At 43.9% G+C, this 27,618-nt stretch overlaps 1 protein-coding gene across 1 annotated transcript; it reads right to left on the reverse strand.

Moving 5' to 3' along the window:
• Positions 1 to 4,937: 4,937 nt before the first annotated feature.
• Positions 4,938 to 27,010, reverse strand: LOC125970073 (mucin-2). Its single transcript, XM_049722022.2, has 42 exons — positions 26,884 to 27,010; positions 26,277 to 26,315; positions 25,701 to 25,962; positions 25,501 to 25,615; positions 25,053 to 25,125; positions 24,874 to 24,962; positions 24,591 to 24,801; positions 24,383 to 24,511; positions 23,829 to 23,946; positions 23,608 to 23,746; positions 23,328 to 23,432; positions 23,187 to 23,256; positions 22,946 to 23,083; positions 22,713 to 22,877; positions 22,376 to 22,470; positions 22,030 to 22,156; positions 21,704 to 21,959; positions 18,330 to 18,379; positions 18,072 to 18,172; positions 17,844 to 17,995; positions 17,626 to 17,764; positions 17,439 to 17,546; positions 17,052 to 17,225; positions 16,747 to 16,986; positions 16,512 to 16,668; positions 16,165 to 16,293; positions 15,902 to 16,052; positions 15,776 to 15,819; positions 15,520 to 15,711; positions 8,608 to 15,414; positions 8,209 to 8,447; positions 7,709 to 7,880; positions 7,383 to 7,627; positions 7,111 to 7,294; positions 6,837 to 7,038; positions 6,575 to 6,753; positions 6,247 to 6,316; positions 6,027 to 6,166; positions 5,908 to 5,939; positions 5,662 to 5,827; positions 5,410 to 5,533; positions 4,938 to 5,322 (listed from the first exon to the last, which is right to left on the reverse strand). Exons 1-42 carry the CDS (start codon positions 27,002 to 27,004, stop codon positions 5,145 to 5,147), a joined length of 12,627 nt encoding a protein of 4,208 aa, XP_049577979.1. The 5' UTR covers positions 27,005 to 27,010; the 3' UTR covers positions 4,938 to 5,144.
• Positions 27,011 to 27,618: the final 608 nt, after the last annotated feature.

Here is a 27,618-nt window from a genome sequence, read left to right on the forward strand (position 1 = left end):
GAAGACATGACCACCTGCAACGTTTGGTTTAGGTTTTATAAGCATTTTTAATGTGGTATATGGTTTTTGCTGCTTCGCTGGTCTTCAAAAAACACTCGGTGATCGGTGGCTGTTTCCCGACGAATGAGCACTTCAGGGACCACGGCTGATTGGGAAAAGATTTTATTCAACCAATGTCAGAGTGAAGTCTTTCCAAAAAGTTGAGTGGCACGAGGCATGGATGTAAAAAAGCCCCCCCCCCCCCCCCCCAAAAGGGGGAGCGAGCGACCACCTGCAACGTTTGGTTGCCCTGGAACCCACGAACGACCCCTGCTCGAACGAGAGACAACGAACCCTCCCTCTTGTCAGGCCCGTAGCTTTTATACCTGACAAGAAGCTGATGTCACGGCTTGGGGTAACAGCTGTAGTTTTCAATCTACTAGTTTACTTCAGTCCTAAAAAGGAGATCTTGACCAGCGCTGTTGGTGATGGACAACAACAGCCACTTTACCTTATTATAGGATTGCACACATTGCTGAAACTGAATTCTCCCTGGTCACGGCCAACTGGCCCTTCTGTCTTCTACTACGTACTTATACACTACTGAAACTAAAGCTTCTCTGTACAGCAAATATAGTTTGATAGTCTTACTGCTACTAGTGGATCATCTAGTGCAACATACAGATACGCATAAAGTTCAAAATTCACTTCATTAATTTTATTGCTTAAATCGCATTTTCTCGACGAGCTGAGCACGTTTTCTGAATTGTGCCTCTCCCGTCACTGTGGTTAGGTTGGCATAGTAAAAAGAGTCGAGTGCCGAGTTGACCACTGCGCATGGAGAAATGAACATCTGCAGCGTTTGGTTTAGGTTTTAGGCGCATTTTTAATTTTATTTCTTAAATCGCATTTTTTCGACGAGCTGAGCACGTTTTCTGAATTGTGCCCCTCCCGTCACGCTTCGACATACTTTTCAAAGTCTCAGTCTCCTTTATTGTCAATTCCTCCGCATGTCAAGACACACAAAGAGATCGAAATTACGTTTCTCACTATCCCAGGGTGACAAGACAGAGTTCACAACGCACGTACAAGTAAACAACACAGGAAAATTAAAACAAGAAGATGAACAATAAGAGTGATAGCACGCTAGCCGCTCCCGATGCACAGCAGAGTCCGGAAAGATGACAGTCAACCAGGCCACTGTGAACACGAGCACACAGCAGGCACGCACTGTCCGGTTCGTGGATCCTATTAGGCGAACTCAACCCATCTTGTCGTCCCGCGAACGAACGTACGCCAGGATAATGGAAGGCACGGCTAGGTAAGCTGGGTTGGCCGCAAACCTGGCCCGACGTCTCCGCGCTGGCCCCTCTTCTCTTTTTGTTTACATTCACTGAAGCTAAACGCGTACAACTTGAGACGTCATGAGACGTCACTTCCGGCTGGCGGCTCGGTGCAGTCAAACTCATCTGTGCGGCAAATTTAAATTATATTTTTCAGAGCAACAGCTTCCTTTTCGTTGTTTTGAGCGTCAATTTATATTTATAAGCCCATAAGCTAACTAAAACAGATTTATACATATACCGGTGTCTCTAGCCCTTTAATGTCTCAGGAACAAAAGGATGCCACATCTTTTGATGGAAATAAACGTTTTCAGCCTACAGAGGGCTCAGTATACAGACACCCCAAAAATCAAAGTGAAAAAATGATATGGCAGGCTCGTCCTTTTTGCCTAAATTCAATTTCTGCAACTCAAAATTATTTTCAATATCTTGTGTGGCCCCCACGAACTTGTATGCATGTTTGACAACGTCGCGGCATGCTCCTAATGAGACGACGCGGATGGTGTCTTGTGAGATGACCTCCCAGATCTGTTTAAGGGCATCAGTGAGCTCCTGTAAAGTCTGAGGAGCAACCTGGCGGCGTATGATGGACCGAAACATTATGTCCCAGACGTGTTCTATCGGGTTTAGATCAGGTGATCGTCAGGGCCATTCAATTGTGTCAATTCCTTTATCCTCCAGATACTGCATACGCAACAGGCCGGGCATTGTTGTGGATCAGGAGGAACCCAGGACCTACTGCACCAGCGTAGGGTCTGACCATGGGTACAAGGATTTCATCCCGATACCTAATGGCAGTCAGACTGCCGTTCTCTAGTCTGTAGAGGTCTGTTCGTCCCTTCATGGAAATGCCTCCGCAGACCATCACTGACCCACCACCAAACCGGTCATGCTGAATGATGTTGCAGGCAGCATAGCGCTCTCCTTGGCTTCTCCAGACCCTTTCATGTCTATCACAGGTGCTCAGGATTAACCTGCTCTTATCTGTGAAAAGCACAGGGCGCCATTGGTGGACTTGCCATTTCTGGTGTTGTATGGCAAATGCTAATCGAGCTCCACGGTGCTGAGCAATGAGCACAGGAAACACTACAGGACGTCGTGCCCTGAGGCCACCCTCGTGAAGTCTGTTTCTGACTGTTTGGGCAGAGACATTCACACCAGGAGCCTGCTGGAGGTCATTCTGTAGGGCTCGGGCAGTGCTCAACCTGTTCCTCCTAGCACAAAGCAGCAGATATCGGTCCTGCTGATGGAATGAGGACCGTCTACGGCCCTGTCCAGCTCTCCTAGAGTAACTGCCTGTCTCCTAGAATCTCCTCCATGCTCTGGAGATTGTACTGGGAGACACATCAAATCTTCTTGCAACAGCATGCATGGATGTGCCATCCTGGAGGAGTTGGACAATCTGCGCAACTTCAGGAGCGTTAAGAAATCGCCTCATGCTCCCAGTCGTGATAATGACTCTAGCTAAAGCCAACACTTGTGGAAAAACAGTTAAAAAAGATCAAGAGGGAGGAACTTGAAATGGTCTCCACCTGCAAAATCAGTCCTGTTTTGGGGACCATCTCGTTGTTGCCCTTCTAGTACACCTGTTGTTAATTCCATCAACACCAATGCAGCTGAAACTGATTAACAACCCCCTCTGCCACGTACCTGACCAAAACCTTATCAGATAAGTCTAATTGAATTCATGCCATACCCTGATAAAAAAACTGTTCCTTTAATTTTTTTGAGCAGTGTACTGTTGGATTTTGTCCACAATTTAGGGAGCGCGTCATCTGCGCCTCACGGCAAAAGCCATTGCCAATCACCTGTTATCCAATTTACTCACTGCGAGCATGCGCTCGTTTGATTTCTTCAGATTTAGGAAAATGCTAAGACACTGAAGCAGAAATTAGACTTACAATTCTTGTTCAGACAGCTCTGTTTTCAGTAAAGTACAATACAGCGCTGGGCCCTTCAAGAGCAGAAAGTCTCCATTCAGAAAAGGCCACGTTCAAGGTTCTTTGGTTAGCTTATATCAGTTGCACATGCCAGTGTGGGCCGAGTTTGATGGGTGATGAGTCTTCGGGGTGGGGCAAGTTCGCCATGGGAGTGGGTGCTGGTTATGGGTGATTCGGTGTGTGTGGGGGCTAGTGTCTTCCATCCCGTCTTTCGGCCTTGGCGATCATCTTTGGCCGAGTCCTTGGCTGGCTCCCTCTGGCACCTGCTGGTTTTATCTCCACGTGACCTTCCTGTGAACATTCTTCTCCAATCTTGGACATACACTGTCGTACCTCATTCTTTCAATTTTGTCATTTTGTACGAAATTATGTTAGCTTTTGGCTGTGACATCATTAATCTATTGCTGTTCTTTTGATACTTCATGTCTTTGCTTATTCTTAGTTTAATCATGCTTCCAACCGTATCTTTTCTTTGTTAGGCAAAATATTTCCCTCTGTGCAGAGCGTTAGTCGTAATCAAAAACTGGCGTCTAAGCATTAGTCAAAACATAAGATACAATCAAGTACTGAACGGTCAAGACGACCCTGGCCGTGTCCATGATCTAGAGAAAAACATCAGGCATGCATTACACAGTTCCTTAAGGGTCATTAAGCTATTTAGGCAATATATCTAAAAACATTTGTTATTTCAAAGTGCTCAGAAATATATATCAGATCATAAAGTTTATAAAAACCTTTTTCATTACCACTTATCAAAAATGTCTAGTTATGTCTTCTTTATTGATTTGGTGTGTAGGTATAATTCTATGCTTAAAACGTTTCTTTTATTGATTTAATATGTGAATATACTTATCTGCTTATGTACTTTATTCAATGAGGTTTGAGCACATCTGTTTTTGTAGCTAGGCAGGACTTTTTGTATTTTGACCCGATTCCTTCAGTACATTTAAGTGTTACTCCTGTTTACTGTTGTGCTGTTTGTCTAACCACAAATTGTTTTGTGTGTGCGCCGTTTGGTTGGTAGCTTCGGCGTGCTCCTTTAAGCTCCACGGCGGCTAACGGTCGCCAGCAAGTGTGTTTTACTTATGTATATTTGGTGTGTTGTCTAGAGTACTTCATTTATATTTATTTAATATGGCAGAACCGTTACGCGCAGTTAGTTATGTGTGATGTGTGCCGTCTATTAGTGTTGTGTGCCGTCTATTAGTGTTGTGTGACGTCAGAAGTTGAACATTGACTTGCTGTATTTCTGTCTGTTGCAGAACCACACGCACGCACACACCTTTCACAATAATCACACACACCCCACACATATACATTCACAATCACACACCCAAACACTCACCCATGTACATTACACACACATGCCCTCACATCCTTACGACCAAACGTGTGCCTATACCTTTTGCCCGTTCGCCTGTATGCCCATATGAGCCAAAGTGCCTGTTACTTGCCAATAATTCAGTAAAGCAACCAAAACTGAACCACGTCTCCCTCCTGTGTTCTGACCGACACCCGGGGGTGAAAAGAGCATAACATTCCGAGCCAACCCCCTATACAGTCCTCAGGCTCCGCAACAACCAGTATGAGTGTGAAATGTAAATTGTTGTGGATATGTATAGGCAGAATACTTGATATAGTTCATGTTCCACAAAATAAATAAAACATATAGCACTGCAATAGGGAAAAAGTTTATTGGAATTAAGAGGTTTTCAGAATGCCAAGTCAAGCAATATCATTGGCCATTCTGCGAGAAAACAGAGTGCATGATAACAGAAGCAATCGACATATAAGAGGGATGCGCTATTCCATCAATTTATTTAGCATTTATGGAAATTAAGTGTCAAAGTGGTTTTTTTTGTAAGCCGTTAAAATGTCCAAACTAACGGGTTGTTCTTTGTTTGCAATGTGTGAGTTGACAGCCACATTTTTCAATTGAAATGTAGGAGTGTTTGATCTTGCCTCCATCTGCACAAATCATCTCCACTTCTTTCTTGCTCGTGGCTGTTTCTTGACAACATGAGCAAGAGTGTGTCAGACTGTTGCTTTCCGCAGAGTACCTGAGCAGATAGACATGGTTTCACATAATCAGAGGTGCTAAACACACATTAGGAAAAAGTCCAACTAATCTTAAAGCCAAATCTCACATTGATGTCGACACTCTGCAGGATCCCTCGCAAGTTGTCATTTCCACTGGCACGGTTGACTTGCAATCATTTACGTGTAAGTAGGTGGCGTTTGTGTTTATTTTACATTTGGAAGGAAGAGCAACTGGGAAAGACAACAGATTGTTTGTGTATGCAGCAAAATATTAATCAGAGAATATCTTATAGGATGAGAGGATGTCCATATCTGGACTCTGATTGGTTTCCCAATGTGTTGCAGCTTCTTTAACTCACCACATGTCTGAGTCTGGCAGCAGTCCACCGTTTGGTTCACCAGCACCTCGCCTTCCTTACAGGTTATGGGTGCTTGAGTGGGACACACACGAGGTTCACAGCGCACGCTCAGCGTATCTGCGTCGCAGACACACTGTTGGCAACCACTCAGCCAGGACTCTCCAATCTGCGAGTGGTGAAACAAAAGTTAACCGTAACCAGTCCAAGACAAACCAGGAAAACAATAATCGCAATTGGTGCTGGTACCTCTTTTGGTTCACCATCAGGACCAGTGCAACCTTAGATAGGAAACAAATTATTTCGGGTTTTAAATTAATTTAATTAGGCCTACAGTAATCTGATAAATGTTTGTGAGTGACTCTTACAAGCGATGACACAGATGTCCGAGTTTGAATTGAATAAGATTGTGCCGGGTGGACAGAAACATCCTTCCACAAATGTATTACAGTCAGACCTCTGGTAATAGTTTTCTCCTTGGCATTGCTGTGTATACTTGTAATTGTATCTAAAGAGAAAATAGTATGATATCAAAACCAACTTTAAAGTGTGTGGAGTGAATACAGTGAGTGAAATGAGAGCGATTACCTTGCATCGCAAGTTGGTTCCACAATGGGCCCACAAGGTTTGTAGACTTTATGTGCAGGACATTTGTATTCTAAAATAAGAGAAAAAAGTTTATGCATCTAAATAGACGAATGCCACCTTTGCATGGAACACACTGAAAATGGAGATTTGAAAAAAAAAAAAAAAAACTTCAAATTATTGGTCATTATTATATCTTTTCACTGATTGGCCGGGGAGAGAAAGGCATTGTTCCTTCGAGGTGTAGGGCCTCCATGTTCACTTCATACTGCAAGTTAGTTAAGTTTCCCTGATGCATAAAGAGCTACGCTAAATAACCAAATACTCTTACCGCACTTCCCCTGTGTGGCGTTCCTCCAGTCAACACAGACCGATGCCGCAGTACACATCATTGCATAAGCCTCCAAACTGGAGCATCCCACTTTGGAGTTTGGCATGGAGCAAACATCAAATTTACAGGCCTCATAATAGTCCTCTGGTGCGATGATTTTGTGACATTCCGCAAAAACGCTTAGCACAAAATACAACAATGAAGACAATTACTCATAAAGAAACAAAAACAGATATTGGACTGTGCTCGGTTGCTTACTCACCTGCTGATGATGATTTCACAAATGTCAGGTTTACAAGTTGGTGGAGTTGGTGATGGATTTGGTGTTGGTGAAAGAGGAGGCTTCTCGCAGTACGGTTTGTTCTTATCTGGTACATGCCACTCATGAGCCATATCAGTGCAAGAGGTGAGAATCTGCCCGTTGGGTAATCTACAGTCGTTCTTTCTATTATTGTCGCATGTACCTGGTGGAATCACATAATGAGCGTAAGATGACAACTTGTTTCATGTTATGTTAAAAAGTATAATTAGCTCACCACACTGTCCTTCTGTGTTGTTGTGGAAAAGGGAAAACGGTAAATCAACGCTGAATAAAAGCCCCTTGAACGTCATGACGGCTTGGATTGCCGGGATTCTCAAAAGCAGCTCAATTGCAGTACTTGTGATGATGAAGTCGTCGTTGGAGTAAGTCGGAATTACTTTCTTGCCGTTGACATAAACCTGAACGCAAGTAAGATTCGAAACTCAAGGATCCTTCTTAAACAACAAAATACCAAAAAAGTCCAGATAAAATGATAATAAATTGTACCGTGTTGAATGTAGTTGTTCCTCTCTCCTGTGTAAGAATGACTTGGTAGCTTTTGTAAAACACAATCAAGCTTTTAGCACAGGTTATTTCACCAGTGGCGTCACAATTTTCATTGTCGATGAGGACGGTAAAATTGTGCCGAAGAATAATCTCTTTAACCAGAACGTAGGTGCAGTTTTTCTGAAAGCTGTAGTATTGACCATCAAATGTGATATAGTGTGGATCGCCCCAGCCGCTGCAAATACCTACAAAATGATAGAAATCAATTTGGAAAGGACTATGAGTAATCTTCTTTTTTTTTAAATGTCCAAAAATGCTTCGCTCACATGTGCATTGGTAATGGAAACAGCAACCATCTTCATCATAAACCCTCACTGGCGTTTGGCCATTTTCACACGCTGGCATGGTTATTGGTTCGCATGGCTTGTGTTCTGTCAGGACTTTTCCATCATCGCACATTGAAAAGGTACAGTTGCTTGAGATCCAAGACTCGCCATGCTGAAAAGGACAAATTACAAATCAGTACATAAGTTAGACTGACAGAGACCATTCTTCTCATTGCAACCCACAATAATTAAATTCAGAGAACTGGAGAAGATTCCGTTTTGTAATCCTAGCCTTCTCCACGCATGTTCAAATATTTGAGATTAAACATCATTCATGGTCGGAGGGTGCTGGAGCCTATTTCAGCCGGCAATGGACATAAATTCAAAGTAAACATGGTGAAGCAGTGTTGAGCTGTTATGCTGCGCATATAATGCTGCCGTGTGGTTCTTATTGCGTTCCTCAGTTCTTCCAAATTCCAACATCTGTAGAAGTCGGGTACCTTTCTTGGCGGGATGAGGAAATCACAGTCTTTGGGGGCAGCTTCAGTGGTTATGGGTATGGTACTGGCAGTTGTTGTGACGACTTCTGTCGTTACGGCAGTTGTTGTTGAGGAGGTGGTAGGACTTGGTGGAGTGGTTGGCTGACACGGTCCTGCAAACTTCTCAACATTGCAAGTCTTATTGCAATATGCGATGAAACACCAACCTGCGCCATCTGTCTTATTGTAAATGGTAGTACCTGAAAACAGTCAATTTGTAAAGTCAGTTTGAGAAGATCTTGCAGAATTTAAAACAATGAAATGATTGGTTTTTATGATGATCGATGAAAGACACCAGTCGAATGTTATGAGATATAAAACAAGAAAATGATCAAAGACAAAGAAATGATTGGTACTTACCAGGAGCAAAAATCTGATCAAGGTATTTGCAGAAGCATTCAGTGGTTCTGCCTTCCGTTGTATGAGCGGTTGACAAGGTTGTTGAAGGTTTAGTAGATTTGGGGGTGGTAGTTGCAGTGGAGGTAACCAAGGGTTCCGTCGACTGTGCAGTTGGAACAATTGTATTTGTGACGATTTCATGAGATGTAGTGGTTTCTGAAGCTGTGGTTGTGGGTTTCTGTACTGTGGTGGTTGCAGTAGTTGGTCTTTCTGTAGCTGTTGTGGGGTTTTCCGTGGTAGTTGTAGGTTTTTCTGTTTTTGGAACAGTTGTGCTTATCTTTTCCGTTGATGCTGTGCTGGGTTTTTGTGTCACTGTAATTTTTGTGGTTTGGATTCCTGTAGCTGTGCTTGGAGATTCTGTAACTGTGGTTGGGTTCTCTGTTACGGTGGTGGGTTCTTCTGTGGCTGTGATGGTCGAAGTAGCCACTGTAGTGGTTTTTCCTGTGGTTATGGTAACAGTAGTACTGGCCTTTTGTGTCACTGTGGTGGTGGGGTTTTCAGTAACTGTGGTGGCTTTTTCTGTGGTTGTTGTGATAGTGGTGGGTTCCTCTGTAGGTGTCGTGGGTAGAACGGTTGTTGTTGTGGGTCTTTCAGTTGTTGTAGTTTGGGCCCCTGTGCTAAATGTGACCAAGGGTCCTGTTGACTGTGCGGTTGGAACAATTGTAATTGTGACTATTTCAGGGGTTGTCGTGATTGGTTTTCCAGTTGATGTGACTGCAGTTGTGGAGGGACCCTCTGTGGTGGTCCGTGGTGGCTTCGTTGTGGGTACCTTTTCAGTTGTTATGGTGGTAGGCTTCTCTGTAGAAACTGTGGTCAGTTTTTCTGTGGTTTTGGGAGTAGAGCTAGGGAGTTGTGTAGTTGATCCCGTTACCTTTTCTGTCACTTTGGATGTAGTGGTGGAAATACCAGCAGTTTCTGAAACTGTGGTTGTGGGTTTTTGTACTATGGTGGTTGCAGTAGTTGGTCTTTCTGTAGCTGTTGTTGGGTTTTTCGTGGTAGTGGAAGGTTTTTTTGTTGTCAGAACAGTTGTGCTTATCATTTCCGTTGATGCTGTGCTGGGATTTTCAGTCACTGTGATTGTTGTGGTTTGGATTTCTGTTGATGTGCTTGGAGATTCTGTAACTGTGGTTGGTCTTTCTGTTACTGTGGTGGGTTTTTCTGTGGCTGTGATGGTTGAAGTAGCGACAGGAGTGGGTTTTTCTGTGGTTACGGCAACAGTAGTACTGGTCTTTTGTGTCACCATGGTGGTGGGGTTTTCAGTAACTGTGGCGGGTTTTTCTGTGGTTGTTGTGATAGTGGTGGGTTCCTCTGTAAGTGTTACGGTGGTAGGCTTCTTTGTAGAAACTGTGGTCAGTTTTTGTGTGGTTTTGGGAGTAGAGCTAGGGAGTTGTGTAGTTGCTCCTGTGACCTTTTCTGTCACTTTGGATGTAGTGGTGGAAATACCAGCAGTTTCCGAAACTGTGGTTGTGGGTTTTTGTACTATAGTGGTTGCAGTAGTTGGTCTTTCTGTAGCTGTTGTGCGGTTTTCCGTGGTAGTTGTGGGTTTCTCTGTTTTTGGAACAGTTGTGCTTATCTTTTCCGTTGATGCTGTACTGGGTTTTTGTGTCACTGTAATTGTTGCGGTTTGGATTCCTGTTGCTGTGCTTGTAGATTCTGTACCTGTGGTCGGTCTCTCTTTTACTGTAGTGGGTTCTTCTGTGGCTGTGATGGTCGAGGTAGCAATGGTAGTAGTTTTTCCTGTGGTTCGGGCAACAATAGTACTAGCCTTCTGTGTCACCATGGTGGTGGGGTTTTCAGTAACTGTGGTGGGTTTTTCTGTGGTTGTGATCGTGGTGGGTTCCTCTGTAAGTGTCGTGGGTGGGACGGTTGTTGTTGTGGGGCTTTTAGTTGTTGTAGTTTGGACCTCTGGACTAAATGTAACCAAGGGTGCAGTTGAAGATGCAGTTGGAGGATTTGTATTTGTAACTATTTCAGGGGATGTGACTGCAGTCGTAGTGGAACCTTCTGTTGTTGTTCTGCGTGGCTTTGTAGTGGCTAAACTTTCAGCTGTTTTGGTGGTAGGCTTTTCTGTGGTTAGTGTTGTAATTTTTTCTGTGGTTTTGGCAGTGGAGCTTGGGTGTTCTGTTGCTGTCTCAGTTACTTCTTCTGTGAATACGCCTGTAGTTGTGGTTTCTGAAGCTGTAGTTGTAGTTTTTTGTACTATGGTGGTCGGATGGCTTGGTCTTTCTGTAGTTGTCGTGGGGTTTTCCATGGTAGTTGTGGGGTTTTCAGTTGTTGGAACCATTGTGCTTATCTTTTCTGTTGATGCTGTGCTGGGTTTTTCTGTAACTGCAATTGTTGTGGTTTGGATCTCTGTTGCTGTGCCTGGAGATTCTGTAATGGTTGTCGGTCTTTCTGTTGCTATGGTGGGTAGTTTTGTGGTTGTGGTGGTTGTAGCATAAACAGTTGTGGGCTTTTCTGTTGTTAGAGCAGTACTGGCCTTTTGTGTAACTGTGCTGGTAGGGTTTTCTGTAACGGTGGCTGTTGTTGGTACCTCTGTAACTGTAGTGGGTTTTTCCGTGGTACGAGCTTGCTCAGTAGTAAATGTGGTTGCTTTTGTTGCAGTAGTGGTTGTTATGGATGGCTTTTGTGTGGTTGTTGTCACAGTGGTGGGTTCTATTGTAGTTGTGGTTGGTTCTTCCGTGGGTAGAATGGTTGTTTTAGCCATAGTTGGCTTTTCTGTTGATGTGGCTCCAGCAGTTGTGGTCTTTTCTGTTGTAACTGCATTTGTTGTGGCCCTTGTAGTTGTAGCTTTGGTTGGAGTCACACAATGGTTGATGCAACATTTTACTCTAATCTCATAGTCATAACAGATGGGCGGTATGCCTTGTTCTTTGTTGTGACAGATCAGTCCATCTCTTGGGTTGCATGTTACTTTTTGACCAAGCTGATCCAAAGGTATATCAGGAAATGCTTTTGCTCTGCATTCTATTTCAAGTGGTTGTTTACAGGCATTCAGACTTGCATCAGATATGTTTGCTATAGTCTCATAATCTCCACCATTGAGGGTAGGGTCAGGGTAATTATTGTTGATCCAAGAAGACCAGTGACACACAAGACACTCTGATGGTGTTGATGTGGGTTTTGCTGTAGGTGTGGCGGTTTGGGCCTTTTCAGTTGTAAATGTTGGAGTCGTTGTCGGTGTGGATGGTTTTTGTGTAATTGTTGTGGTGGTGGGTTCTTTTGTAGATGTTGTGGGTTGGAGGGTTGCTGTGGTGGGTTTTTCTATTGTTGTAGTTTGGGACTCAGTGATTGTCACCAAGGCTCCTGTCGACTGTGCAGTTGTAACAATTGTATTTGTGACAATTTCAGGGGTTGTCGTGATTGTTTTTCCAGTGACTGCAGTTGTTGTGGGACTTTCTGTTGTTGTTCCTGATGGCTTTGTTGTGGGTACCTTTGCAGTTGTTATGGTGGTAGGCTTCTCTGTAGCCTGCGTTGTCAGTTTTTCTGTTGTTTTGGCAATGGAGCTCGGTTGTTGTGTAGTTGCTCCCGTTACCTTTTCTGTCACCTTGGATGTAGTGGTGGAAATACCAGCAGTTTCTGAAACTGTGGTTGTAGGTTTTTGTACTATGGTGGTTGCAGTAGTTGGTCCTTCTGTAGCTGTTGTGGGGTTTTCCGTGGTAGTTGTGGGTTTTTCTGTTTTTGGAACAGTTGTGCTTATCTTTTCCGTTGCTGCTGTGCTGGGTTTTTGTGTCACTGTGAATGTTGTGGTTTGGATTCCTGTTGCTGTGCTTGTAGATTCCGTACCTGTGGTTGGTCTCTCTGTTGCTGTGGTGGGTTCTTCTGTGGCTGTGATAGTCGAGGTAGCAACGGTAGTGGTTTTTCCTGTGGTTACGGCAACAGTAGTACTAGCCTTCTGTGTCACCATGGTGGTGGGGTTTTCAGTAACTGTGGTGGGTTTTTCTGTGGTTGTGATCGTGGTGGGTTCCTCTGTAAGTGTTGTGGGTGGAACGGTTGTTGTTGTGGGTCTTTCAGTTGTAGTTTGGACCTCTGGACTTAATGTAACCAAGGGTGCAGTGGAAGATGCAGTTGGAACGTTTGTATTTGTAACTATTTCAGGGGATGTGACTGCAGTCGTAGTGGAACCTTCTGTTGTTGTTCTGCGTGGCTTTGTAGTGGCTAAACTTTCAGCTGTTTTGGTGGTAGGCTTTTCTGTGGTTAGTGTTGTAATTTTTTCAGTGGTTTTGGCAGTGGAGCTTGGGTGTTCTGTTGCTGTCTCAGTTACTTCTTCTGTGACTTGGCCTGTAGTTGAGGTTTCTGAAGCTGTGGTTGTAGTTTTCTGTACTACAGTGGTCGGAAGACTTGGTCTTTCTGTAGTTGTCTTGGGGTTTTCCATGGTAGTTGTAGGGTTTTCAGTTGTCGGAACCATTGTGCTTATCTTTTCTGTTGATGCAGTGCTGGGTTTTTCTGTAATTGCATTTGTTGTGGTTTGGATCTCTGTTACTGTGCTTGGAGATTCTGTAATGGTTGTTGGTCTTTCTGTTGCTATGGTGGGTAGTTTTGTGGTTGTGATGGTTGTAGCATACTCACTTGTGGGCTTTTCTGTTGTTAGAGCAGTGCTGGCCTTTTGTGTAACTGTGCTGGTGGAGTTTTCTGTAACTGTGGCTGTTGTTGGTACTTCTGTAACTGTAGTGGGTTTTTTTGTGGTACCATCTTGCTCACTAGTAAATGTGGTTGCTTTTGTTGCAGTAGTAGTTGTTATGGATGGCTTTTGTGTGGTTGTGGTCACAGTGGTGGGTTCTATTGTAGTTGTGGTTGGTTCTTCTGTGAGTAGAATGGTTGTTTTAGCCATAGCAGGCTTTTCTGTTGATGTGGCTACCGCAGTTGTGATCTTTTCTGTTGTAACTGCATTTGTTGTGGCCCTTGAAGTTGTAGGTTTGGTGGGGGTCACACAATGGTTGATGCAACATTTGACTCTAATCTCATAGTCATAACAGATCGGAGGTACGCCTTGTTCTTTGTTGTGACAGATCAGTCCATCTCTTGGGTTGCATGTTACTTTTTGACCAAGCTGATCCAAAGGTATATCGGGAAATGCTTTTGCTCTGCATTCTATTTCAAGTGGTTGTTTACAGGCATTCAGACTTGTATCAGTTATGTTTGCTATAGTCTCATAATCTCCACCATAGAGGGTAGGGTCAGGGTAATTATTGTTGATCCAAGAAGACCAGTGACACACAAGACACTCTGATGATGTTGATGTGGGTTTTGCTGTAGGTGTGGTGGTTTGGGCCTTTTCAGTTGTAAATGTTGGAGTCGTTGTCGGTGTGGATGGTTTTTGTGTGGTGGTGGTGGGTTCTTTTGTAGATGTTGTGGGTTGGAGGGTTGCTGTGGTGGGTTTTTCTGTTGTTGTAGTTTGAGACTCGGTAACCGTCACCAAGGGTCCTGTCGACTGTGCAGTTGGAACAATTGTATTTGTGACAATTTCAGGGGTTGTCGTGATTGGTTTTCCAGTTGATGTGACTGCAGTTGTGGTGGGACCTTCTGTGGTGGTCCGTGGTGGCTTTGTTGTAGGTACCTTTGCAGTTGTTATGGTGGTAGGCTTCTCTACAGCCTGCGTTGTCAGTTTTTCTGTGGTTTTGGGAGTGGAGCTAGGTTGTTGTGTAGTTGCTTCTGTTACCTTTTCTGTCACTTTGGACGTAGTGGTTGAAATACCAGAAGTTTCTGAAACTCTTGTTGTGGGTTTCTGTTCTATGGTCGTTGTAGTAGCTGGTCCTTTGGTAGTTGTTGTGGGAGTTTCTGTGGTAGTCGTGTGTTCTTCTGTTGTTTGCACAACTGTGCTTGTCTTCTCTGTTGATATATTGGGTTTTTCTGTAAATGTAATTGTTGTGGTTTGGATCTCTATTGATGTGCTTGGAGATTCTGTAAGAGTGGTTGGTCTTTCTGTAGCTGTGGTGGGTAGTTTTGTGGCTGTGGTGGTCGTAGTATTGGGTTTTTCGATTGTTACAGAAACCGTAGTACTGGCCGTTTGTGTAACTGTGGTGATAGGATTTTCTGTAACTGTGGTGGGTTTTTCTGTGGTTGTGGTGGTTTTAGTCTGTTCAGTAGTAAGTGTGGTTTCCTTTGTTGACGTAGTTGTTGGTATGGTCGGCTTTTGTGTGGCTTTTGTCGTGGTGGTGGGTTCTTCTGCAATTGTGGTGTGTTGTTCTGTGGGTGGAATGGTTGTTCTGGCCATAGTGGTAGGCTTTTCTGTGGTTGTAGCTAGAGTAGTGGTAGGTTTTTCTGTTGTGGCCCTTGCAGTTGCTTTGGTTGGAGTGACACAATGGTTGATGCAACATTTGATTCTAATCTCATAGTCATAACAGATTGGAGGTACACCTTGTTCTTTGTTATGACAGATGAGTCCATCTGTCGGGTTGCATGTTACTTTTTGACCTAGCTGATCTAAAGGTACATCAGGAAATGCTTTTGCTCTGCATTCTAATTCAAGTGGTTGTTTGCAGGCATTCAGATTTGGATCAGTTATGTTCACTGTAGTTTCATAATCTCCACCATTGAGGGTCGGGTCAGGGTAATGATTGTTGATCCAAGAAGACCAGTGACAGACAAGACACTCCGATGGTGTTGATGTTCGTCCAGATGTAACTGTTGGGGTAGTCGTTGTTGGCGTGGATCGCTTTTGTGTTGTTGTTGTAATTGTAGTAGGCTCTTTTGTGAATGTTGTGGGTTTGAAGGTTATTGTGATGGGTTTCACTGTGGTAGTTTGGGCCTTTGTAGAGGTTAGTCTTTCTATAATAGCCAAAACATAACAACCAAAAATAATCAGTGTGATATACAGGGCAATAGTATGTATTGTACTCATGCTGTACTGCATATTTCATGGTTGATCATTACCTGTTGTCACAAACACAAATTGTGTTGTCGTCATTGGTTTCTCCGTAGTTGAAGAACTGCAGGCTTGGACTTCTCTTGTAATATTTCCATGTTCTCCACAAGTAGCAGTAATACAGGTACCATCTCCATCATGAGTGTCGTATACTAAATCTCCATAATTGTATAATTCTCCATTATATGAGCAAACACAATCTGCAAAACAATGCAAAGATTATTTTTAAAAGATTTTTATCTTAGAGGACTTTTCAGTTTTTACCTTCAATGTTGTAGGAGCACTGCCTGTCTGATGAAGAACATTGACTAAAGTGGAAATGAAACAATTTGATTTTAAAAATAGATGTAGTGAAGATGTTTTTAGAGTTTGGATGGAAAAAAATCCTACCATTTTTGACAGTTTTCTACCAGGGGCATTGTCTCTCCTTCGGCATAATGCTTCCCTTCATCATCATAGCACCCGCATTGCTCCAGTGACACACATTTCATTGTTACCTCTTCCAAAAATGGTTGATTGGGTGGACATCTTGGATAACAACCTTAAAGAACATTACAACTTTCAATGGTACCAGCACATAATTGGCAGAACCAGAAAGACAACCCTTTAGGTGCCTCCATTTTACTGACTGATGCTGATCATGAGCAAGGTACCTTCTAAAGCTGGGATGTGAGTATAGCACTTTCCAGAGGGATTCCTGCAAGTCTTCATGCAAGGTTTTCCACAAGCTTCGTAATGCCATTCACACTCACCATCGGGATTGTAGTAATCACAGAAAAGAGCTGATTAAAGAAATGAACGTTAAGAAGTGGAATATAAAACATTCAATCATTTAAACACTATTGATTTATTTATAGCGGTATGTATGTACATTATACCATTATATGACATTTTATGAGGAACAGAATATTTATTTATCTAGTATGAGAAACAGTGAGTATTATGCAGGGTTGGATTTAAATTTATTCTGCAGAATTTTTTTTTTAGGATGAGCACTTACGACAGATAGACGGAGTTCTCCATTTTATACAAGCTCCAACCTCATTACAGGCTGCTGCATAGGCGGCTACGGCCGAGCAGTAGCATTCGCAATCACCTCCAGTATTACACGCGCATGTGTCTCTTACACAAGCATTATAATAGTGCTGGGGATCCACCTTTGAAGAATAAAAAAAAAAAAACAGAGTTTGATTTATAACCCACAAATGTAAGTGGATTTATTTTTTTTGCATTACCTTTGAATGGCAGGTATCAAACACTGCACTGTTGATAATGCTGCAACGTTTTAGTGCCCATGCCTGCCTATGAGAGTAAAGCGTGCAAGGACTTGTAAGCGCATTTGTGTTGGCACAGCTCTGGGACACTTTCCAGCTGTTGCCGAACTCGAAGGCGTCTACCACCATCTCTTTATTTCGGGTGGTAAAGTCATTCTTGATGTTTCCGTCGTAATTCCCACATAATCCACAAACTTTTCTCTGGAATAAATTAAACAGAATTAGTTTATAGAGATGACGCCAATCACTTATACGGGTTCCCTCACCTTAAATGCGGAGCTCAATTTGATCATGAGTGTTGTCTTCTTATTCCAGATGAGAGTTAGACCATTCTTTGCCTCAATGACAAGATATAACCCAATAGTATGGACTTTATAGGGTATTTCTAACCCTGTGTTATGTTTTATGACAGTTCCTTCTTTAAGGATAATTTCACTATTCTGAAAGAAAGACAAAAATGTTGATTAATTTAATTGATTAAATCACAATGTTGTACAATGCATATAATTTTATTTTATTTCCATCGTGTTAGCTAAATTTCAGATTTGTTCGCATTATTATTGTAAACTTATCTTTGATTTACTGACTTATATTTTATTCTTTATTACTGACTTTTATTTTATACTATTGCTTATTACAATAGAATGATATACCCCTAGGTAGAGCTTGATAGCAGTAGAGCAAATGGTTTCACTTGGTCCACATGGAATGCTCTCTGTAATAACCCTGAAGGTGCCGTTCTTGTTTTCCCCACAGTAATCCTAGATGACAATGATGTCAGAGAAAAATATTTACGATGCAACCAAGCAAAAAAGAAAAATCACATAACACAAGTGATACCTGAGTAAAGACGTAGCCACAATCCCCATTAAAGGAGAATTTCTTGTCATCGTAGGTGATGTAATGGCCTTCTCCATATATTGCACAGATTCCATCACATTGTTGACTGGTGCATTCCCATTGTCGGCTCTTACAAGTGCTTTGATCGCATAATAAAGTTCACATAAGGTAAGTAGCATGCAACACTAATGCAAAAGGACACTTAAGAGAATGCATACCAGGTGTTGCAGTCCACTTTAACAGTCTCTCCAGGCTTGTAGGATTGTCCGTTATAAGTGCAGGGACAATCCGTCTCCTCGATGCAACCTCCTTTACCGTCGGACAACAAGCCAGCAGGACATACGCAGCCTGACACGCAATGTGTGCTAACCTGAACAACAGAAGCACAATAGCAAATTCAACCACAGTGAACGAATAATATCAGTCCTGAATAATTTGAGTCTTACACATTCTGTGTCCAGAGTTTGACAAGTCTTTTGGCACTCTGACCCTGTGTCACCAGGCTTTGCATTTGAGCAGTTGAAGAAAGTCATTGGAGCATTGCATGCTAAACAGAGAGCACAATTGTTAGCAAGAACATCATTAGCATTGGTAAAAAAAAAATCCATACTTAATTTTCATTATTATTTTCATTATAGAATAATCAAAAAGGTAATTCTGAACTATTTAAAAAAAATGTTTTGATGGGTGTTTTGCGTGCTTACATTCAGTCAGATGGTTTCCTGTACAGTTGAGTTTCCCACCATGGCAGACGCTGAAATAGATTAAAAATATAGCTTGTCCATGATAGGATCAAGTGAACATGTTTGTGATGTCATCCTATTTAAGTTCACCTCTAGACCAGTGGTTCTTAACCTGGGTTCGGTGAGTCGGCTTCAGGGTTTGGCAGAACTGGTATGCTATTCCCCCCCCCCCCCCCCCCCAACCGATAACGCATATCTGAACTGGTCTTGCAAAGGCAACAGCAGAAGTCACACTGATTTGCTGGTATGTCATTACCCCCAAGAGGGGTTTGGTGAATGCGCATAGGAAACTGATGGGGTTCGGTACTACCTGTCACGTCTCGTCCCCAACTGCTCCATTATGTGTCTGTTGTCTTGGTTTCTGTCTGTGTGCTCGCCCCTCCCCTCCTGTGTGTCCATGATCAGTGTGATTATTACCACCTGCCTCTCGTTAACCTGTCATGTATACAAGTCCTGTCTGCCCCTCACTCCCTGTCGGATCATTGGTTGCTGTCGTGTCGGTTGCTGTCGTGTCGTCTTCATGTCCTTTTGGTTCCTGTCGGTTTCAAGTATGTTTTGGTTGGGAAGTCATTTTGTTTTGTTAAGTCATGTCAGTTTACCGAGTCTGTATTTTGAGTTCCGCCAATAAACCCTGGTCCAAGCTGCACTTGGTCGCTCTGCTCCATGTTCCATCCCATTCGTGACAGAATGATCCGACCACTACAACGACCAGCGCTTGGACCCCCCTCCACCACCAGCTTCCACTGCGACGCCCGATCCACGTCTGAGCAGGTTCCATCGCCGTGGGCTCCACAGCTGCCGTCGAACTTGCTCCCGCGACTCCGAACCCGCGGCCGCCATCGGAGTGCTTCTGGCGCCAGCGGCTTTGCGGCCGCGATCGGACTCTGGTGCCGTGACGCCGGACCCACGGCCGCCGTTGGAGTGCCTCCCGGCGTCATCAGACTCACGGCCGCCATCGGGCTCCACCCCAGCGTCGCAGGACCCGCGAACGTCAGCAGACATCCAAGCCAGCTGCGTCGGACCCGCGATCGTCCCTGGCTCCAGTCCCACTGCTGCGGCGCGTGATGGCTCTTGCCGCCGCGCACAGCCCCGCCTTCCGAATGCCGCCGATCGAGGTACAGACTTCCAGAATCGCCGCCAATTACTGTACGGACTTCCAGAGTCGCCATCCGAATGCGTTCTATGTTTGGGTTGCCGCCCGAGAGCGGTTCATGTTTGTGTTTCCGCCGATTGCGGTTCTGTCCCCAAGTCGCCGCCCGAGCGCGGTTCAGTTCCCCAAGTCGCCGCCCGAGCGCGGTTCTGTTCCCCAAGTCGCCGCCCGAGCGCGGTTCTGTTCCCCGAAGTCGCCGCCCGAGCGCGGTTCTGTTCCCCGAAGTCGCCGCCCGAGTGCGGTTCTGTCCCCGAAGTCGCCGCCCGAGTGCGGTTCTGTCCCCGAAGTCGCCGCCCGAGCGCGGTTCTGTTCCCCAAGTCGCCGCCCGAGCGCGGTTCTGTTTCCCAAGTCGCCGCCCGAGCGCGGTTCTGTTTCCCAAGTCGCCGCCCGAGCGCGGTTCTGTTCCCCAAGTCGCCGCCCGAGCGCGGTTCTGTCCCCCGAAGTCGCCGCCCGAACGCGGTTCTGTTCCCCGAAGTCGCCGCCCGAGTGCGGTTCTGTCCCCGCAGTCGCCGCCCGAGTGCGGTTTTGTCCCCGAAGTCGCGGCCAGAGTGCGTGTTAGAAAAATTGTATATATATGTTATCATGCGTTCTCTAATGAGTACTTATTCACAATATTACTGTTCAGTATGCTTGCTGCTTTGCCTTGCTTATTCTTATCTTGTACAACAGAACAGAAGGATTACGGCTGGGTCAGGGGCGAGATGACGGTTGTGTCAAACAAGATGCTGCTGACAGCTCAGCGTCCACCAGAACAGATCGTGAAAACAACACGTCAAACAATGCGTCATGAACCTTCTGATCTTCCTTAAAGAACGTCACTTTCTCTTTTTATCTCTCGGAATATCGCTTAAACTGTTTTGCTGATATAGCCATATCTGCACGCAACAATTTGTGCGTTACTTTTTGTTTCTTTTCTTACGAGACGAAGCCACAATCTCTTTCCCCCCCTTAAGGGCTAATCGTCTCACACTGTGGGTAGGGCATTCCAAATAAAAAGAGCGAGGAGTGTAAAACAGATTTTTAGTGTAGTCGGATTGCTGTAAGTCTGAATGCACTCCTCGCGAGAAAAGACTCAATATTCTGCCTCACTGGTTTTGTCTGCTGATCCTTTTGCTGATTTTGAACCTAACAGTGCGGTTTGGTTCCCCAAGTCGCCGCCCAGAGTGCGGTTCGGTTCCCCAAGTCGCCGCCCGAGTGCGGTTCGGTTCCCCAAGTCGCCGCCCGAGTGCGGTTCGGTTCCCCAAGTCGCCGCCCGAGTGCGGTTCGGTTCCCCAAGTCGCCGCCCGAGTGCGGTTCGGTTCCCCAAGTCGCCGCCCGAGTGCGGTTCGGTTCCCCAAGTCGCCGCCCGAGTGCGGTTCGGTTCCCCAAGTCGCCGCCCGAGTGCGGTTCGCTTCCCCAAGTCGCCGCCGAGTGCGGTTCGGTTCCCCAAGTCGCCGCCCGAGTGCGGTTCAGTTCCCCAAGTCCCCGCCCGAGTGCGGTGCGGTTCGGTTCCCAAAGTCGCCGCCCGAGTGCGGTGCGGTTCGGTTCCCCAAGTCGCCGCCCGAGTGCGGTTCGGTTCCCCAAGTCGCCGCCCGAGTGCGGTTTGGTTCCCCTAGTTTTTTTTTTTTTGGGACGTCGGGAGCCGTCCCTTGTGGGGGGGGGGTTCTGTCACGTCTCGTCCCCAACTGCTCCATTATGTGTCTGTTGTCTTGGTTTCTGTCTGTGTGCTCGCCCCTCCCCTCCTGTGTGTCCATGATCAGTGTGATTATTACCACCTGCCTCTCGTTAACCTGTCATGTATACAAGTCCTGTCTGCCCCTCACTCCCTGTCGGATCATTGGTTGCTGTCGTGTTGGTTGCTGTCGTGTCGTCTTCATGTCCTTTTGGTTCCTGTCGGTTTCAAGTATATTTTGGTTGGGAAGTCATTTTGTTTTGTTAAGTCATGTCAGTTTACCGAGTCTGTATTTTGAGTTCCGCCAATAAACCCTGGTCCAAGCTGCACTTGGTCGCCCTGCTCCATGTTCCATCCCATTCGTGACACTACCGACCCAAAGAGGGGTTCGGTGAATGCGCATATGAAACTGATGGGGTTCGGTACCTCCAAAAAGGTTAAGAACCACTGCTCTAGACGTTCTAGTGTATTTCAGAAAATCTTTCAGGAAATTTTACTCGAATGCTAAATCCTTTACTTTTTATGAGTACTCACCAAGTCTGTCCATGGACCCTGATGATCTGCTTCGGCCGCAGCACCATGTCGCCCACATGGCAGGAGCACTGAGAGGCCAGCACACACTCTCCCCTCTCGTTGAGATAAGTTCCCTCAGTGCAGCCGCAGCCGTCCACGGGGGTCAAATTGGTGTCGCAAGTTAAGTCCGGCTGACCCAGAAAGTGGCACGTGCGTCCACAGCTTGTCATGTGATAGTCAAACACTAAAGTCGAAGGGCAAGCTGATGTGTATTTTCCTATCGAAAGAACATACAATACCATTAGTCTAAATCCAAATGATAAAACCGCACATTGGGTGAAACTCACCGCACACGACCTCTCGCCATCCTGTCAAGGAGACGCCGGCAGCGGCACACGCGTGAACGTAGGAGGAGATGGTAGCACATACGGAGTCCAAACTGTTTTCACCAGCACATGTGTCGTATATACAAGACTGTAGGGAGAGAACATATCAAGCTTAATGTGTTAATATCACTCACTCCCATTGACGGCTATGGACGTCAAAAATCCATTTTAACTGGGCTGGTAGTGATGTTCGCTAAGGATGTTATATAGTCATTGATTAATTTGATTATATGTAATATATTTTACATGCAGGAAATGTATGCAATATTTTCCTTGGTCCTTTTAGACACGTAGCACAAATCCTTACAGCCAGATAGTCCTCTGGGTTGATCTCAGAATGGCATTTGGAAAACACCCCAGTTGTGTCAGTCAGTAGGGAGCACCAGTGGTGAGCGTATTTTTCTGAAAAGACATAAAAACGTACAGTATCAGGAAAAGTGGAATGTAGTTCTAAATTTCTTTTAAATATATAACTGTACAGTTAATGACGGTTTTAACACGGTGACTACCTCGCCTTGAAATAGATTTTTTTCCTAGATCCAGTATTTCCTATTTCACGATATATTGATTTGGACATGATCACTGTATTTAGATATACATCCCAATAATATTGCATTTTTAAAAAAAAAATCACAATAGCTTACCCTTGTGTACACTCAGAAGGCAGGGGTCACCGAGTGTATGGTTGACATCTGGACAGCCTCCTTTAGTCTTCCACGAGTTGGCAAACGCGGCAGCCGTTCCCTCAATCATCCCACTTCTGGTTCTGAAGTCATTGCATTCGACATCGTTAAAATCTCCACAAAGACCTGCAAAGAGAGAAATTAATTACATGATGGAACAGAGAAGCCAGGCCAGACAAAAGTTTTCACCTCACCTTGGAGTTTGCCTTTATGGGGAAGACTAGCTTTGATATAAACCTGCATGATGGGCGTGAGCTGAACCTCGAGGTGAAGCCCATAGACAGTGTGGATCACAACGTAAAAGGTGGATGGGCTGAAGACTGTCACATCATCTGTAGAGAAAACAAACACGTAATTACCGAGTGAATAAAAGTGATCCAATGTCTTCATTTGTCATGACAGGAAATACAAAAGGACCCAAAAAAAAGCACCCACCCATGAAGAAAGGCAAACGAGAGGTGAGTTTGTTGACAAAAACTTGACCGCTCGAGTCAACAGCAATCATCTGTTAGTGGAGAATACATTCGATATAATAAAATATGTCTTCAGTTGTGTGTAAACAAAAACAATCCTTACCGTGGACTTGGGCAGCAGTAGAGTGACTGCAGTCAGGCATGTTGATTGATCAGATTTTTCACATCTGACAAGGTCACCCAGGACAATGAAAGTCCCCTTCATCTCCTACAGAGAAAAACAAGCATTGGAACACACATAACATCTATGGATCAAATACTATTACCAGGTATCAATACCAGCTAGCATCCATATCTCAAGGCTAATTTGGAATTAGAGCAACATTATCAAGAAAAATTTCAATCCAGTTAGCATTCAGCTTGTCTTGCGCAATAGGCCTTACCTTTGTAAGAACATAAGAGCAGTCCCCATGGAAAGTGTATGTCTTATCATCATAAGTGGAGATGTGTGACCCTCCGAGTACAGAGCAGACACCAGGGCAGTCAGTGTCATGGCACTTCCATTCGCCGTGAGAACATGTGCTGCGAAAAAATTAGCGGAAAGTCAGCTTTGTAAAGCAGCTTCACTAAACTGGATGAAGAAGAGAGTGAAATTGGTCATCACCATGTCTGACAGGCCCTGGAGTAGGATTCGCCAGGTTTATAAGGCTTGCCGTTGTGCATACAGGAGCACTGATCGGCGGGCAAACAGCCGCTATCACCAATGTCGTCCAAGAGAGTCCCTTAGAGGACACGTTAGAAAATGAGTGGTTGAGTTGTTTGTTGTCTAAGCATAAGCAATAACATGGGAGGACATGCTTGATTCATTGATTGTTCATGCCTAATAATATACAGTCTCACAAAAAAAAAAAAAAAAAAGAATACATATTGTTTTAAGCATCATACAGAAATTGCAAGATACATATACTGCACATCAATGGCAGAGCTAGAGGGGGGAGGGGGGGCAGTAGGGGCACTGACCCCCTCTGAAATATGCTTGGACCTCTCCAAGAGTCAGATCAGATTCATTTTTGGCTATTTTCTAGTTTTTCCCAATTCTCATTATGTGATTATTGCTCACTCAATAGTCAAAGCAAAAAAAAAAAAAAAAATCATCTGAAAGTTAAATCACTCCTAGCTCAAGGCAGCAGCATTGTTTCTGTATATATAAAATCCTACCAGGTGGACAGAAGCATCCATCTACGCAGTGTTCCTCACACACTTGGCTCCTCTGTGGGTCACTGCAGGTGTCCATGCAAGGGCTCCCACATTCTTTGTACTCCATGTTAAACGGGCATGTTTTCTTAGCTATTATTCACGAAAGAGGAGTAAAAGTGAATAAAAGTTTTTCGGATGAATTAGCGTCTCAAATATTTGTTTTCCTCACCGCACAAATGCGCATTCCATTCCTGCGGCGCCCCGCCCGCGTGTGCGCATTGCCGTGAGTACTCTGCCATGGTTGAACACAAGCAGGATGTGGAGTTGCTTTTACAGGCGCACAAGTCCTTTACACAAGCGTCCACAAAGGCCACACTGTTGATTCGCTCGTGACAGCTCAGGAAGGAAGCCTCGGACACAAAACTCTCACAGTCAGCCCTCTGCGGAGAAAAGCAACGTGTTGAATTTGTGTTTGATAAATATTAATTTGAGGCTATCGTCCAATTCGATACCTGACTTATGGAGCAGGTTTGAGGGGAAGGAGGCAAGATTTTGTCACAGTTGTCAGTTTTCCAGGCTTCGTCTAATTCCTCAAGAGACCCTGGAAAAGAGTGTTTGGTACATTTGAATACTGACTTTGTGTTAGGCTAGAATAGTGTCATATAATCTCCCTCGTACAATCTTTACTCACCATCAGTGTGGTCTCCATTGAAATCACCACACAACCCACAAGTCTGATTCTTGTATTTAGAATCCAACTCAACCTGGAAATTGTGTCAAAATACACAGTGTTTAAGATTTCAACCCGTAAATGTTCCTGTTGGGTCATCAGTTAAATTGATGGCCTCTTATTTATTGTATTAATTGTGAAGTCCAAAAAAATATAACATTAAATCGTTAGCATTTTATTTTGGGCAATATTCCATCATGAATAATCCTGCTAGCCATGTAGCCGCCTTAGCGTGTTGCCAAGCATGCATGTTAGTGATCTAATGGCATTTCTTTGGGCAGAGACGCGATCAGCAAAGCCCTCAATAAATTCCATATCAGCAAGTCTTTAGTTTTTTGGGGGCTTGGAACGATTTAATTGCAATTCCATTCATTTCAATAGGGAAGGATGACTTGGTGAATGGACATACCCAGAGCGTGTCTTCTTCATTCCACATGACAATGACGCCACTTGTCGCCTCAAACTTAACATAGGAGAATGTTCTCATGATGGACAGGCCTGCTTGACTGAAAGGCAACGTCACACTGGAGGGAGAAAAGACAGCAAATATGGGTTAACCTCCATGCATGACCCATAAAACCTGAAATGTTAATGTTCACACATACTCACATCTCATCATTAACCATGATGGAAGAATTGGAGAGCTCTACCACCATTCCTTCTAGTCTCATGGTGATCCATTTGAGAGGAGCAGACCCGTCTGTCTCCTGTCGTTGCAGCTGGATGTTAAAGTCCTCATAGCTTCCCTTACAGTTGGATGCAAGGAGATAGTTGCAGTTGGAGCGAAGCTGGAAGAATTCTCCGTCGAAAGTCCGGAAATGGTAGTTTCCCCATGTGCTGCAGAACTGGTTGTCGTGGGATGCGCTCACTTCTGTAATGGAGTTACAAATGAAGTGACATGGAAACAGCTGAATATTTTTTAAAACCTTTTTTGTCTTTAAACAGGCCATATGATGGGAAATCGACTGTCGAGTAAAATTTCAATTATCAATTAATTTAAAATGACATTCTATATTAGAGCCTCTTCAGAAATCTGTGTAGCCCCCAGCATTTTATTTAATATTCTAAAATATACGAAGCCCCGTGACAAAAAAAATAAATAATGCCGGAGCCATCTATATCGTCACAGATATGTTATTAAAACACAAGAAATTTCATAATTTGTCTTCTTTAAAATGACCTCACCTGTAAATACTGGCACTGCTGTCACAGTCTGAAGTGGCACTTGAAAAGGAAAAATCAATTACTAAATTAAGATATTTCCATTCATTCATTGCTACCCACACATTTACTGCATTGTTACACATAGCCAAAATCAAACTGCATAAATCTAACAGGAGAGCAATAATACCATGTACTACTTCATCTGATAAATTTAAATTTTGCAACCCTACAACATATTTCTAGCATTGCCCTGCAACTTGGGATCAAAGTCAGCTAGTTTAATGCCAACAGAATGGAAAATGCCATTGAGTGATAGCGTTTATGTTTTAGAATGTTTCAGAATGTTTTAAAGTTCAAATGCGTATTTAAAAATATATGGTGCTGCAACACATATAGACAGACAATATCAAAAATATTTACGAACAGCTAGTTACTTAATTAAATTTAATTTATCTATTAAATGTGTTTTATTTATTTAATACATTGACACAATCTAATTAATGTTTGAATTAATCATGATGCACTAACTTTAATTCTTTACATTCTATTTTTATTGTTTGGGCGACTGAAAATTTAACGGCATTTCCATTTCTACACCAACACAGCTCTTCCTTGGGGTAATACATACCACTGGATGCAGCAGACAGTCTAAAGTAGATGCTGATCCATGGGATCACCCATCCAAGCGCCATCCTGTGTGTTTCCATTGGCATCAACCGGGTGAACTGGACCCAAATGACTACTGACATTTAATATAGTTCATTAGCTGTTTGCAATTTAGGAGGGGTAATACTGTGACACTGTGGGTGTCAGCACCATATGCTTATAATAACACATCTTCTCCATCTCCATGTGACGTGATCCCTTGATATATTTTTATGATAATCTTTCCACATTACCGCACGTCCTCCTGTAAGTAAAGCCAATATTTAAAATGTATCTAGTGTATTGTCAGTGCTGATGGATGGTGAAAATGTACTTTTCTACTTTATGATATGCTTATGTTAATGTATTTCTCTGTTTTCTGTAGAAGGAAGTTGCCAGTGTGGTGTTGTTGTTACTTAAGCAATGAGTGTATGCTCTTCTCAGTCAACTAGAACATTTCAAACAGTGGGCAGTGCCTCTTTATCTACTGAGGTGTCCATGTCTTAAAGTCTTTATGCATATGGGCCAAGCGTACCTTGACTAAATATTAGTCATCTCATCATTCTAATCAAGCATGGATCCACTAAAAGTCATATCCAGCCAAGCATGGTAAATTCTAGATGAGTTGGCAGCTTTTAGAATGTTTATGGACATACAGAAAAGCAATTGGAAATGAAGCCAAAAATGATTGAATGAGGAAAAATAAAACTCACATTCT

Source organism: Syngnathus scovelli, chromosome 6 (genome assembly GCF_024217435.2).
Source record: "Syngnathus scovelli strain Florida chromosome 6, RoL_Ssco_1.2, whole genome shotgun sequence".
Classification (NCBI taxonomy): domain Eukaryota; kingdom Metazoa; phylum Chordata; class Actinopteri; order Syngnathiformes; family Syngnathidae; genus Syngnathus; species Syngnathus scovelli.

Coding starts and splice junctions, on each gene's coding strand:
- LOC125970073 (XM_049722022.2), bottom strand. CDS start 27,004: ATGTCAGTAGTCATTTGGGTCCAGTTCACCCGGTTGATGCCAATGGAA. Junction 22,471..22,712: donor CCTTCTGAGTGTACACAAGG/GTAAGCTATTGT, acceptor ATGTCTTTTCAG/AAAAATACGCTCACCACTGG. Junction 16,987..17,051: donor AATTGAGCTCCGCATTTAAG/GTGAGGGAACCC, acceptor AATTTATTCCAG/AGAAAAGTTTGTGGATTATG.